The 15321-nt window shown below is 52.3% G+C and overlaps 1 protein-coding gene across 3 annotated transcripts in view; it reads left to right on the top strand.

Annotated features, from left to right (window-relative positions):
* STARD13 (StAR related lipid transfer domain containing 13) overlaps positions 1 to 15321 on the top strand; it is a 347642-nt gene that overhangs the window by 201370 nt on the left and 130951 nt on the right. Inside the window, exon 1 of one of the 3 annotated variants that reach the window (XM_037129326.2) lies at positions 11870 to 12182. The exons of the other annotated variants lie outside the window; for them this stretch is intronic. Coding sequence (XP_036985221.2) covers positions 12014 to 12182 — 169 coding nt within the window. The 5' untranslated portion in view covers positions 11870 to 12013. Of the gene's footprint in view, positions 1 to 11869; positions 12183 to 15321 lie in introns of those variants that run through there. 3 annotated transcript variants of the gene reach the window in all.

Below are 15321 nucleotides of genomic sequence, written 5' to 3'. Positions count from 1 at the left end.
CACCGCGCAGTAACGAGCGGGAAAACACGTGGTCCCCGCCTTCGGGGAATACACCGACCACGGGGAGCAGGCAGATATTAACCACATATCCATCCCTCCCCAAACATCATAATGCGGGTCTGACCGGCTGCAAGGGACACGCACCTGGTGCTGCAGGGGGCTCTGGGGGGACAGGGAAGGGCAGGTGTCCTTCCGGAGGGAGAGTTGGGTGGCAGCGGGTCATGCCACTCTGCGTGTAGTGGGTGTCGTGGCCCGAGAAGAGGGACCTGCCCGTCTCAAAGCCTCAAGAAAGGGCCGGTGTCTCTGAGACGCGGAGAGCAAGGAGGAGGATGTGATTGTGGAAGCCGCCAGAGGAGGCCGGGGCGGAACCAAACTGGGGCTTGTGGGCGCTTTGAAGGATTGCTTTAAAGGCTTGTTTTGATCTTTAAAAATGAGGAAATGCTGAACAAGCAGGAGATAATTTCATTAGCATCGTGAGTAGTATCTTTTTGAGTTGTACTAAGAGAATGGTACCAAATGTCTTTATGTAGCTTAAAAATGAGCATTTATTCTTCTCAAGGAATCAAAGAGCAAAGTCTGGTCATAAAATACTCTCTGAAGAAAAGCCTGGGCATCTGCCTGTTCGGTATGGAGTCATGACCCCGGAGTCGGGACAGGGCCTTCCTCAGGAGCTTTCTCTGACATGTCTGATATGGTTGACTCACTGAAGGTGAGAGCTTCTGGGTACAAGGACCCCCTGGCTGCTGAGGCCGTCTGCTCCATCTTTGTACTTGGAACGTGCCTCCAACCCCTCACTCCTGTTCTGGGTCAGAACCTGTCGGGTGAGGTTGGGGCGGGGCCGCTCTTCTCCTTGCAGCGGGCCGGCTGCTTTCTGTACAAAATCCAACGGAAGGTCACAGAGCTTGATGAGGCCTGAGCTCCGTGTCACAGGCGACAAAACTGAGGCACAGAAAATGACACGTTTTTGCCTGTCCGAGCTCCCATAGTTCATAAGTAGCAGGGCCAGACTTTGAATACAAGTTGACTCGACGCCAAACCCACAAATGTTCTAGAACTGTACTTCAGAGACACTTAAAAAATAGTTTAGAATTACAGTATCTTTCAAAAATCTGATGAAATCGAAGAAACCTATGCCCTAGAGAAGTGAAAACACCCACCAAATTTTACAAACAGTTCGGCGTCCGGGAGGCTGGCGGCTCACTAGTTAGCACACCCACGCCTGTGAGTTCACTGGTCAGAGCATGAGCTTCCGCAGGACAGACATGTCTGCTTTATTCATCCACGCCTTCCCGGCACCGAGAACATGGCCCAGCCTGGAACGGGAGTGAAAAAAATTGTCACTGAATGAACATGAGTCCAAATGCCAGGGCCAGTCACTTGACCGCCTCCAGTGGGTGATGAAAGTATGGTGTGGACAGGCTGGCTCCAGCCAAAGTTCAAGGGAACCACAGGCTGACTCCCCAACTCTGGCCGCCGGGGACTTGGGGACTCCCCGAGGGACCCACTAGGTCCAGATTTGCGAAATTATGAGCCGTGGGCTTTCTTTTGCTTTATAGCTTTGAAGTCACTTTCTCTTCCTCAACTCTCAGAACAGGGTTACGTCCTTGATAGTTCCTTTTTAAGTTAGAATTTGAAGCACAGTAGCAAAAATAGAACATCTGAGTAAATTTTCAGGAAGTATTTGGATAAGAAAAAGTAGACAGACCACTCCATCCACATGCGTCTTGGTGTCACGGCTTTGTTCTTTAAATGGATTTCACTCTTTGTTGGGGAGCTAGAAAATGCTTTAATATGTGTATCTGTATTTCTAAAACGAAAGCAAATATCACTTCTTAGAAAATCATCCTAAGGATGTGTTATCTCTCCGAGGTTTGAAAGTCAGGAAGAGCTGAAAAGATGGCTTTCTAGACTCCGAGACTTCGTTTCTGCAGTTTACGGCTGCGTTCGGGAAGGGGCGCGGAATCCCTTTTCAACTGGCTTTTTTGTTTGGCTGGATTCTGATCTGGCTGACGCAGAGTGGGAAGGGCACCGATACTCACGTCACCTGGTCTGCTTATATGTGTGGCCGATGCATCTGTGATGGTGTATTTACCGTGTGGATACGGAAAGGGATGCTTGAAGAGACAGTGACTTAGACGGTACATGGCAGGTGGGGTGTGACTTGGTGTTTACCACACCACAGAGGAGGCGTCCGGAGTTGTGGATGCTCTGTGCTCTTCAGGGTGGGTGGGCGGGGCGGGAGTGGATGCGGAGACACAGGCTGGACCGTCGGGCAGCCTGGGCAGAGGGCTGGTTCCTGCCCCGGGCCGGAGGCAGGGACGCAGGAAAGGAGGGATGCGAGGGGCATGGTGGGAAGGGAATCAACAGACTGTGTGGTTTCCTCCCTTTTCTCTCTGTCCTATGCTGAACTCGGGGGGTTGGCCTGATTCCGTGAAAGGACAGCGGTGCCATCCTGGAGAAGGTCTGTCATTTCTGTGCGGGTTCTTCCCTCTCCATCATCCCCCGCCAGTGAGACCAGAGGCGGTTTGAAGCCAGCTGAGGGGGCAGGCCGTTCCTTTCACCTTCTGATGGCAGCGGGTGGCCGGGCTCGATCCTGCGTCATTTAGGCCATGTGCTCATTCAGGTGACAGGGAGGGGGCAAGACGGAAATTAAAAAACACCACTGCTGGATCTACCGTCCTACAAATGGCAACAATTACCTCTGGGGTATGCCGTCTTCAATTACTTTGTTCTATGACACAATATTCTTGTAAAACCATAACTGCAGCATATCTGCCACATGCCGTTTTGTGCCCTTTCATTTACAACAACCCACCGATGAACAGACGGGGTTTTCTAAGGTGATCCAGGCTGAGAAACAAGCCAAGGCCAAGGCCAGCCCTTGAGGACCCCAAGTCAGGGGAGGGAAGAGGGTATTTTAAGTTCAGGAAAGACCGAGAGGCGGCCTTGGCCTGCTGGGTCCCTCTGCACAGCAAACCATTTTTGGTGCTCAGTAAGTATGTCCCTGTGATTGATTAGCGCTGAGTCACCCTGGAGGGGCTGCCCGGGAAGGGGGCCGCGCCCAGCTCTCGGTGCTGCCTTTGGTCTGTTGGGGCAGGTCTGTGTCACAAGATACAGCAGGATTCCGACGGTGCGCCTGGAGGGTGGCCAGAGGGCACTGCGCACTTTGATAAAAATCAAGCTCTGAAGAAATAATAACAGGAGAAACCTCAAGACACTCTCTCCACATTCATGCCCACCCATGGAGGTACGGAACAGAGAAGAACCCCTCCAGAACGAACTCCAGGCGCAAAGGCTGTTCAAATGGGCCGAAGAGCCCATCCAGGTACGAAGGCTTCAGGGGGAGCTGCCGTGGGGATAGGGCTGGAAACCTGCCTGGGACGGGTGATCACACAGAGGATGGCGGGGCTCAGGAAGCCACAGCACCTCGGGATGTGTGGCCTGAGGCTGTCACACCGTGCTGGGGCTGTGATCCCGGCAGGGCAGAGTCTGCTTCCTCGCATCCAAGCCGAGAGCTCCTGAGCTCAGTTTGCCCTCCTGGTCCTTCACCATTCTCAGCCCAGCCCTTCTTCCGAAGGAGTACCTGCAGGAAGGAGCGGTGACTGGCGGGTGCCGCCCCACATCAGCGCTCTGCAGGAGCGAAGAGAGAATGACTCCAGAGGGGCATTGGGGGCAGGGTGTCCCCTAGGTTGTCCTGCAGTCCTAGATGTCTCCCCAACGGGGCGGTTTGGAATCCGAAGTCGTCCCGTTCGCTACAGGAGGAGGTGCAGCACAGGGAAGCGTCTATGTGCGTTTTTCTTCACGGACAGGCTGCCCTCCCTCCTTCTCTCATCAGGCCTGCCTCCCTCCACACTCGGCGCCCGCGTTCTCTGCGCAAGATGGGTCTGCTCTGGTCCTGCTGTCTTCCGGGCGCCCCGTGCACACCTCCGTGACAGGGTCTGTTTTGCAATCCTGTCACTAGAACTGTCCCCCACTCTTCCCACGATCAATCGTGCTGTAGAGAAGAGGGACAGCTGTGTACTGCACCTGTGCCTGGCATGACCCTGGCATGTCCCTGGCATGGAGTGTGTACTAGAAATGTTTGACTGTGAGAGGGTGAAAGAAAGAAGCTGTAACATGGGTTAATTAATCAGTGGCTTTGTCTCTGTTGATGATGAATGAGATGCTGACAAAAACCATGTTTTCATTATGCCAGAGCCCTTTGGCTAAATCATTCCTCCAAGCCCAGGAGAAACCCTGGAATTTGTCCTCCCCATCACCCCAAAGTTCCATTGGTGCTGATATCCAGGGACCAGGGAGCTATTTTGCGGCCTCTTCAAATTCTTTGCAAAGCCTTCTTTTTATGAGATGTGTCCTAACGCCAGTGCTCTTCCTTGCTCTGCTCCCGTTCTTGGCAGTACAGGTTGATGGTCTGACATGGGGAACAAGGAGGGAAACTATCCCACCCGGTTCTTGTTGCCCTGAGCTGAATTTATCTAAGAATTCAGTGTGTGTGGTTTTAACAGACAAGTACAGCGGCATTACTAACGCCACATCCTTGCTCCTCCCCACCCCGTGGGCGTGGCTATTTCCAAACTCCACTCAGTGCACGGCTGCTGCCTGACACCAGGCAGGAAGCAATCGGACCAAGAAACACAGGCTGGACCCAGGGCAGCAGGGTGGCTGAGTGTCCTGATAACTGCGGGCCTTGCCTTGGGTGGCCTCGGGCGTTCACACAGCAGACAGAGCGCAGAATCGATAAAGGGCTTTCTGAGGGGGTCATCACAAGATTTCTTTAATGAGCAAACCTCCCTTTTATATTCACATTTTGATATGAATTAACATTAGAAATATATACTCATTGTTGTACAAGATGGGGAAGGAGGTTATCATTCATTCTAAGCTGATGTAAGTGAGGGTACATCGCTAAGTACAAATTATCCTTGAAAGGGAAAGATCCCTTCTAGTAATCTAAGCAATCCATGGGGGGGGGGGGGAGAAAGAAAGAGAGAGAGAGAAGGAATGAAAGAAAGAAAGAACAGAATGAAGAAATATAATAAAGAAGAGAGGAAGGGAAAGAAAGAGAGAGAGAGAGAAATATTAATGTGTGGTTGCCTCGTGTGTCCCCTGCTGGGAACTGGCCTGCAGCCCAGGCATGTGCCCTGACTGGGAATCGAACCGCAATCCTGTGGTTCGCAGGCCTGAGCTCAATCCACTGAGCTACACCAGTTAGGGCTCCTTTATTTTCAATTAGGGCAAAAAATGTGTATGTTCTAGAAAATACCAGACAGTAGATTCATTAAATTTCCCAGCGACATTATTAAAAGAATTCTTTAAAAACATGTGCGAGCGTGAAGCAGCAGGAGTGAGTCCGTGCAGAACAGGCCCACGGAGAAGGACTTCTTAACTGAAGGCACAGCTGGCCACCTCGTGGGATTCGAGGCTGACTCACGGCCGAGGGAGATGGCTTATTTTGGGGGGTGCCTTTCAGCCTCTCTCCATGGAGCAAGTGTTGCTTATCCCCCCAGGCTCTTTAATTTCACGGGGGACCTTAAACTGCCTCTGTTTAACGGCCAGAGCATATACTTTCCCACTAACCAATGAAGTGAGATGTGTGCTCCTGCCAGAGAATAAAACCCTGACTTACCTGCTGTCCAGTCCTTACCCGGTCCCAGCTGTAGTATCGGCAACAACGTTTACGACGATGCCTTGAAAATGTGCATCCTTTCCGCTGGACCCTCTCAACTTTATCCTTGGGATAATTTAGATCATCATTTATTCAATTGCTTACTCAACCATTTTATTCGGCCCATCACTACTGATGTTGTATTGTGTGCGAGGTTTGGGGTAGGCAGTCATTAGAGGATGGGAATTAAATAGACAGTCTAGATACCACAGTCCACTGCAGGGAAAAGGCAGCACCATGTAGGTCGGTGGGAAAACAAAGGTGTGATCACACAGCTGAAAGGGTGCATTAGAGATGGCTGCTTCCCTTAAGGAAAGTAGGCGGATGGGCTGCCCGAGGCTGCATTGGTGTAGCCGATACTTGAACGCTGCCAAGGAGCTGGGGATGCATGGAACGCCACGAAGAGCTTCCAGGCTAAGGAGCAGCACCTGTGGGAAGGCGCGCCCCCGGTGGCCAAGTGGAGGAGGCCGATGAGTGGGGCGTGGTGAGCAGGGACAGACCTTGTGCACCAAGCGGTGGGTTCACACTTTTTCCCTGTGCGGCAGGGAAGAATTCAGTACCCAGTTCAAAGAATCACCAGGAATGGTGTCCTCCACCCTGTGTTTCTGGGGGGCCTCAGAGAAATTACTTTTCCTAAACAGTGCTTTATTGTCACACTCTTGCCGTCACTGAAGGGCACGTTTTTTTTTTTAAAGCATGAACTAAGGTTTGCTACCGTACGCATTATCACGGAGGGCTGGGGTTCTTTGTGAGGACCCAGGAAAAAGTTCCCTTCCATCTCCATACCTGGCGGTCGGTGTTTATCCTGAATCACCAGTTTGTTTGTCTTACGGAGACATGGAACTATTTGCCCGATCTTACTTCCCTTTCGCTCTGTCGCATGGGAATCCAAAGCCACATTTTTGGCCACCTCCCCAGATGTGCAGCGTGGTTTGTGTGGCTTCTATACAGAGAAACTGGTTACATCTGGCGGTTTTTCCTGCCCTGCTGCATCTTCTTCCAAAATTGCTTAACTATTTATTTTATACTCTTACAATGCAGTTATTTTTATCAGCCACATTAGAGAACGAGGCAGAATTAAATAGCTGGAGGAGAATATCAGGAATGGAAAATATCTCCATAACACCAGTAAGTTTGAAAAACCCGTTTTTAAGTTTGAAAGGCCACTTCTTAAGGCACAGGGTGGAGAACACCCCTTTAGTGGTGGAGCGTGTAAAGATGCATGAATACCATGTGGCTTAAGCACCGCAGGTGACCAGGAAATGGTCGAGTTCCTTTTCCGTGACCTCCCTGGCTGATTGGCGCTGGAGGGTGGACCACGCCGACTCCTTGGCGTCTCCCTTACTGATCACGCTGCCGCGTAAACATTCAGGCAGTGTTGGGTTAGTGACTGAGTACACACAGATTACCCCACGATCTCAGACTGGACGCAGGCAGTATGCCTTGGCCACGCCTACATCTCAAAGTTTAGGGTTGGAACCGTATTTTTAAGGAGATACTGACATATTGGAACAGTTCCAAGAGACAGCAGTTTGCTTGTTAGTTGTGTGGTTTGATGAAAAGTTGTGTGGTTTGATGAAAAGATTCTTCCAAGGGACATGCTGGCTTTCTGCGAGCATCTGAAGGACAGGCACTTGGGAGTAGAAGTAGGTTTGCCTTAATTCCAACTGGCAGCTTTAGAGCCAGTGGATAGAAATGATAAGGAATACTTTCTTGAACAACTTGTGGTCTTCAGTAAAATACATTATGTGGGTAGAGTATTAATTGATTGAGCTGACAGCAGCTTGATGTTAGATGTTAGTAATATCTGTGACGACAAGTCACAGGCATTACTGTGACTGACTGCTAATACTAAGGTTTTTGTATCAGCCGTTCCAAAACCTCTGAAGGCACTAGGTTTTGGCAGGGCGGGAGATTAGGAGATCACACCATTGTAGGTGTGTGGAGCCACCTGGACAAGTGAAGGAACTTTGGTCGGCAGGAATGGGTGGGTGCGGCTCCGGGCCCGGGACAAGTCGCGGCCCAGACGGCTGGCAGAGGGCTGGGTGGGCAGGGGATGGCAGCAGGGCACAGCCACACTCTCGGTGGCGTGTCCAGGTGACATTCACCGAAGGCAGCGGAGTCAGGGCCGAGAGACAAAACAAGGAAAATCAGTTGCCACCCAGGAGTCTCCACAGCGGGACTGGGCTCCTCCTGGGAGCTGTGGTCTGAGGCTGGGAAGCTGCGTCAGAGGAATGTCCACTCTGACACGGAAAGGCCGATCGGCACGGAGCTGGGCACACACCTCGCACACCCATTGGTGGGAATCCCCCAAGCGAGCTTCAGGGCCCACGGTTTTCCAGAAGTTTCGAAAGCAGCCCCTCCCAGCCAGTTCTGCTTTCCCCCGCCTACCACTCGCATCTCAAACATTTTCCTCCCTGGCAGCACTAGCCCGGCTCCCTCCAAACAGACTGAGGAGGAGGAGGCTGGAATGTGTGCAGAGGAGGAGGAGGGGGAGCAGGCGGGGGAGGCGCAGAGCGCTCCTGGCTTCTGTGGGCCCGCCCCCTGCACTGCGCCACGTGGACGCAGGATTCCGCCGAGTGCTAGCCTGCGGTCATCTCTCACAGGTCGGAAGATTTCAGCTACCAAGCGTCTCGGGTGGAGGCCACGTTTCGGAGTTTTGACTGTACTTGGAGTGTCTGTACTGAGAAGAAACGCCGCGGGAAAGTCCCGGCAACAGGCCGGCAGCCTTGCGGATGCGCCAAGGGCAGGGGACGCAGCGCCCACCCTGCAGGCCGCGGTGGGGCGCGGGGTCTTCATTTCCCACCCCGGGGAGCCCCTGGTTCTCAGCGGTTAGTGAGAGGCCCCGGGTTTCGGTATCTTGTTGCCCAGACACCCAGGTCTCAGCCGCAGCAGGACTTCAGCCACCCCACACCTGTGTTTCTAGTTAGATGTGCCAGCATCCCATCCAGTGAGAGAAAACTCCAACGATCAGTGTGGCCTCACAAAACCTTCTCCGCCGCCCAGTTTCCCCAGCAGCCCTGGGTGCCGCCATCTCCTCTCGCCCGTCCTTCGTGTGTGGAGGTCGAGTTAACCTATCAGGAGCCCGGAGGGAAGCGCCGGCCTCACCGGGACAGGGCTTTGACTCTGGGAGGCTTCGTGCCTTCTCCATCACACGAGACCCCAGAGGATGGCTGGGGACAGTAATTAAAGATGTGAAATAGCGTGAAGCCAGCCACAGCGTAGGCGTTCGGCACTGTTAGCCCCCTCCCCCGCCACCCCGCTTCTCTTTCCTGCCCTCCTTGGTCCCCAATATTCCTCCGTTTATCCCATCTCTGAGCAAGGTTCCTCTCGATGGCCGTTGGAGGAGAGGGATAAGTAGGTGACCACTGAGCACGGGCGTGTCCATCTTCCTGCCATTGGGAGGCGCTGGACAGGAAGAAACCCAGCATCAGTCTTGGGTGGTACCCTGGGCACTCCCACACTCGCCCCCTCTCCCTGATCCCTGCGGACCCCACTCTGTCACCAGTGAAGGGGAGCGTTCTCCCAGGGAGACGCCTGCCGGCCGGCGAGGCCCCAGGCAGCCTATCAGCGGGTGTTCACATTTACTGCAAATGCAACAGAACTGCGTGTGCTGTGGAGATGCTGGCGCTGGGACCACGTGGTGGGGAAGAAAAGGTCAGTCAAAGGGTTCAGGTTCCATAAAAATGTAACGCTGAAGGGAAGATGCTGTTACTTCCCTGCTTTAAATCTGGTATTTGGGTTACACAAAGGGACATCGCACAGATTTGCAAATACTACGTGGCCCATAAAACTGAACTTGCAGCTGCCACGGGGCGGGGCAGAGAGGTGGACACATCATCCCGCAGGCATCCCTCGAGACTGATTTTCGGAAATACTAAGCTTTCTTCTAAGTTGTCTTTCAATCAGGGAGTAAACAGTTACGTTCACGTCTTGTTCTTCATTGCCAGTCACCTGTGAAATACTCTGTGTCCTGCTGTTACCTCTGTTTACGTGTCTTAAAGAACAGGCATTTACGGTCTCAAAGTTTTCAGAACAAAACGCAGCAACAGGACTTCCATTGAGATTGTACGTTCATTATTGCGCAAAAAGTAGGCACTGTGGTTTTTTAAAAAGAACGATACCCTGCAGTGCTTCTTAGGAAGAACGATTCACTTATTTTTCAGAATGCGACCGAGTCTGTAATGAACCACGAGGTCGGCACTGGGAATAGCCCATTTGTCATTGCGTCACGCACAGCTACGAAACAAGTGCACGTCACTTCCCGTCTTTCTTTCCCCTGCCCTTCGCCTGGTTTCTCAGAGCGTGGACTGCGTTCCCGGGCTCCTTGCTCCGCTTTGCTTTCTCTCCACTCTCTTCCATTCTCTCCCGACGAGGAGGAGGTACCCTCCGCTGTCAGGCAAGCGGCTGACAGCGTGGAGCGGTAGATGGAGGCATCTGCCAGCCCCAGGGTAGTGCCAACCCAGTCCACCATCACGGCCCGTGCTTCTGGTGTGGCAGAGTCCCCAGACCTCAGGCCCCTGTTACCTTCCACAAAGGATGGAGGGGAACAGAAAAACTCAGATCAAATCCCGAACAGGAGTGGAGAGAGAGCAGCAGAGAGCAGTGAGGGCTCCTCTTTTTCTACTGTGATGGTGGCTGGGAGACCCAAACTGGCCTCCGCCTGCAGAGTTACCAAAGAGGCTCGCCATTGCCGCAAGAGAGAGTGTGTTCCGCTGAAGGCCCCAGAGACCTTCAGCGGAACACAGAGGCCCTGAGGCCTGTGCAGTTGCTACCAGGCAGTGGGATAGTTGCCAGGCTCAAACCGCTTCTCAGAGTCGGGCCGGCGAACGGCGCCTGGGAGAAAGGTGTTAGGGCCGATGTCCTGAGACAACTGCAGTAACGGGGACTGGGGTCCTCGGGAAGTCCCGTGAAACTGTTCGGGGAGAGTTTCTCGTGACTAGGACTGTAAATCCCAGGCCAGGCGAGGTCTCGGTCTGAGTCGGCCAAATGTAAGAACAACTTGGCCATAAGCGTGTTTTTCAAAGAATTCGATTCATTCAGCCCCAGGCTTGGAATTCGATAACATGTTGTTGGGTTTTTTTTTCATGGACGTTTTTAATCTTCACATCAAACAATATTAAATAGGAAAAACTTGGGGGGGGGGGAAATTCTAATGGCTCCCCTATGCATCCTCACACATGGCCGGGTTGAATGACTTGCCCTTAAACACAAAACCCCACTGCCGATCTCCCACGCGTGGGCACGCACCTGCCTGCAAACCCCTGGCGGTCTCTGCTTGTCAGAGCCCCAGGGTTTGTAAAGCCCACCCAGACATCTCCTGCTCTGGTGGTCTGCCCTCATCACCCCCGTCAAAAATAATATTGCTCCTCTCCCACGGTGCTTGTGTCTTTTTTTAAAGCACCTTTCACACCAAGCATAGGTCGGAAAGCTTCTGCGTGACCCCTCTCTGGTCCCGGAGCAGTGTGGCCTCCCACAGCACCTTCGTGCCAACCCGCGTCTTTACAATGGCTCTTGGCGGCGTCCTCCATGTAAAACGTGCTCCATAAGAATTTTTCTTCTTGGTGATTAGAAGTGGGGGTAGTCCCACCGCCCCGTGCGAAGGTGGGAACGAGGAGGCAAAGTGGGGACAACTACAGTGGTGTAAACAACAGGGAGACAGCGGGGAAGCAGAAGCCTTCACGAGAAGGTGTTCTGCAGACGGGCTGGTGCCCCGGCCGGGCTCTCAGCTGCCCACTGCGGAGGGTCACACCCTGGCGGTGTGCACGCGTGTGTCCGAGCACCTGAGGTCCGAGTTCACTGGAAAAACTTCATTTGCTTCACTTCTTCGCCGTGAAGGGCGGTCATTTGCACGCAGCGGCTTGTGCTTATTCCAAGTACCCAGTTCTTCTTCACTCGGGGCGTTTATCACTTGTGTCTTGGGTCTGGCTGCAGCTGCATGTGAGAGAAGAAGGCGCTCACTCTAACTTGAACGGAGCGAAGAATCCCTAGGCCTGGAGGAAATGTGGCCTTCTCCTGCGCGTCCCCCTCCGGGCTCCGTCTCTCCCTTTGCGGGCCCTGGGCGCTTGCTCAGTCCCGCGGTTCCCCAGGCGCAGGGACCCCAGCGAGTCTCTCCCCGTTGCAGGCGCGCTGTAGGTCCCGGCTCCGTCCTCCCCGGGATTGGCTCTCCGCGGTCACGTGGAGGCGCGGGCGGGGGCGCTGGCTTTCCGAGTTGCGGCTTTGGCACTCCTTTTTCTTTTTAAAAGTCGCCTGGTCCGGGCGGCTCGGCGGAGCAGGGCGCCGGGCTCCTGCGCTGGAGGCGGACGCACCACGGCGCACTGGGGCGGCGGCGGCGCCTCTGTCCTGGAGATGTCGGGTCCGGGAGCCAGGCCCCCGGCGGCCGGCTGCTACTATCTGCGTCCCGGGACCCCCGAGGGCCAGGACATGTTCCTGCGCTTCGATCAGACCGCCAGGCGCTCTCCGTACAGGATGAGCCGGATTCTGGCGCGGCACCAGCTGGTGACCAAAATTCAGCAAGGTGAGTGGCCGGCCGCGGAAGGCTGGGGCGAACTCCGGTCTCTGGGGCTCTGTCTCGCTAACCCAGCTTCGCAAACTGTTGTTTTCCCTTTGCGACTTGACTTACGGATGCCTGTGCCACGTCGCAGAAGTAACTTGTAGAAGTGACTCGAGGCTTCAGTTTTCAGCAAACAGTGGCAGGACTTAGCTGCCACATAACCTAAGGTCACAAGGGAAAAAAAAAAACAGCACGTAGGACGGGGAATCATACATTTGCCAGAACTGACCTGTGTCCACAGCGTCCGTCAGGCAGGTCTGCTCGCGGGGCGTTTTAGCTTTCCCTGCAGGTTCCTCACACTCGGTCCCCTTTGAAACTCGGATATTTGTTTATTTAGTTAGTAGGGGCGGGGGAGGGGGGACTCACTCCTCCCCACCCCCACCGGTCCTTAAGAAAAGTCTTAGTGGTTGGAGAGAGTGAGGAGGGTTCCAGTAGGAAGGGCAGGAGACTGACAACCAGAGTCACGTTCTCCCCCTGGGTGTGTGTGTGTGTGCTCCTGTCAGTGGTCGCCCTGAATGTGCTGGTACTGATCTTTGGTGGCAAAGGACAAATGACAAGTCTTGTGCCAGGTGCCCAGAAGCACAGCTTCCCGAGAGAAGATAGTGATTTCAAGCTGCTGGATGTCCCTTTTTATTCTCAGAGAAAAGAGATCAGCAGCCTGAACCTCATTGAAACTCCTCATTCTCCAAAAATAGTTCAAAACATGCTCCCAGTCTAGGATAGGCCTGCTGAAACTACACAGACAGGCATTCCTAGGAAGTCGCCAGCCGGTGCCCGTCTGAAAGACACACCCCCGTACCCATAGACCCACTAAGTTTATGAGGTTATGACCACTCCCTCCCGGACTAAAAAAAAATTAAACCAAGTAAATCATTTTCTAGAGCCATTATGCAAACACATTCCGCTGAAATAAATGTGTTGGAGTATATTGGATTTTAGAGGGGCAGTTGAGGTTTGTTAATCATGAGAATTCTTATTGTAATGTTTCCAAAAGGAACAATACGAATCCCGGGGAGCAGCATTGGATGAGATCGTTCCCTTGGAAATGGGCATTTGTTTGTGAAGGTTCAGGAACTGGCTGTGTGTGAAGGATGCTGGTCCCACATACCCCTCTGATTCAGGAAGGATATTATGTCATTCCATAAACTGTGTGCAGGTCTTGATTGAATAGAAACAAAAGTAACTGTTTCCCTGTGGCTTGATTTAAAAATACATTAGGCTGAGACTAAAAACCAGCTCCATTTTTGTCTTAGAGATTTCTGACGACGGTGTTGTACCAGAGACAATGGTCCTCATGGGCACAGGGGCTTGAGAAATGATGATCTATAACCCCTGTTCTGTAGATAGTCCTCACCAGGCGTATAAAGTGTATTATGTCAGAAGCACTGCATAGAAATAGTTTGAAGTTGCTTTGCAAATCTCTTCAGCTGTCTTCACAGCAATTAATGTCACTAAAAATTATTTATGTTCTATTTGGAGTGAAGGTTATTTTTTTTTGAAGACTTAACGTTATGGACACTGAATGTGTGCACTATGTTTCATTTTTGCCGAATTTGAAAACTCGAGCATTCTTGCCTTTTTATACCGGGCAGCAGAATGTTTGAAGCCCATGAATGCCTAAGAATTAAAAGTGCAAGTGGCGATCCCGGGAAAACATCCAAGGAGCCCAGCAGTCCAGTGCGTAGGGAGTGTCGATTGAGCATTTATAACAGGTCAAGGACTGCTCTGAGATATATATATATTTTTTTCAGTTTATTTTATCCTCAAGAAGATCCTTGTAGGTGTGTACTATTATGATACCCATTTTAAAGCTGGGAAAACTGGAGGCATACAGAACCTGAGCACTTTCTCTGAGGTTGCAGAGCCGGAGCCGGTGTTTGGCTGGAGCTCCAGAGCCCGGCCCTGTAACAGACCAAACTGCTTCTCGTGTGTACAGTGGGAAAGGGCTCGGCCTGTGGCTGTTTGGGGTTGTCTGACAGGCCGGAGACTTCTCAGCTTTTGTACTCAGGACACCACCACGCATGTAGGGCAGAGTCAGAACTGGTCACTCACTGTAAGACTTCCACGCAGGTGTTATTTCTGTAGCGGAAGCAAAATGCTGTGTGTTCTACCTTCCTGGAAGTGTTAGTACCCAGTCGGGCGTTCTGTCAAGTTATTTTACCAACGACCGTGATCATTCAATTAAAGCTTATCAAGTGCATATTAAGTTAATAGCACTGGGGGTTGTTGGTTGGTTGGTTGGTGGTGTCTTGAAAGGACAGCCACGTCAGTAAAACTGTTGCATGACTCTGCTGCTACAGACCTTTCAAGGAAGATTCAGCATTATGTTAATATAATTTGGGGCATTGTTACTTATCTCCCGTGGCTGTTGGGAACAATGCAAACAAGAGTAAGTTGCTCCCCACTGACCTCATTATAGTGAGGTCATCCTGGAGGGCCAAGGACATGATTCAACAGCAGATATTCTCCGAGGCAGGAAAAACACAGAGGAGAAAGAAAGGAACCTTTGATGATGCATAGGATCAGAATTAGTTGCCCAAAGCCAGGATGAATCTACACTTGCTCACTTGAGGTTGTGCTCCACAACCCAAGGCATCATTTCTCCAGGCTGTTTTTAACTTCTGGAGTTGTGAGTCCAGTTCAGAAGAGCAGAGATGTTTAAAATAGAGTGTTGTTTGCAGAGGGAACGTTTCTCATAAGTCACTCTGCCCAGAAGCCCCAGCCCACCGCTTGCTGAATCAATGGGGAAATTGTTGTAGGGGGAGAAGATGGAAATAATAATGGCCCTTCTTTCCCTCCCTGGCAGGCGCTTGGGAATGAACGAGAGGGAGGGCGCTGAGGCCGGCGGATGAGCGTGTCAAAGGCCACGGGAAGGGAGAGTAGGGATCTTCTGTCGTTGTCGGCTGTGACCGATTGGGCACCTGAGCACAGGTAGTTTAGAGCCACATCCACCTGCTAGTTGATGCATCCAAGTCTAAGCGGGTCTTTGAGTGTGATGACTTGCTTTGGGAAAGAATCCCTCATGCGACTAATCTTCCAAAAAAATGATTTAAATGCATAAAACAGCAAGATGTGGACCAGATTGCAGGCAAGTCTGCTGAAG

Source organism: Artibeus jamaicensis, unplaced genomic scaffold, assembly GCF_021234435.1.
Source record: "Artibeus jamaicensis isolate MK-2021 breed Jamaican fruit bat unplaced genomic scaffold, CSHL_Jam_final contig_415, whole genome shotgun sequence".
NCBI lineage: Eukaryota > Metazoa > Chordata > Mammalia > Chiroptera > Phyllostomidae > Artibeus > Artibeus jamaicensis.
The sequence above is the reverse complement of the archived record's forward strand: the minus strand, read 5'-3'. Positions and strand labels throughout refer to the sequence as shown.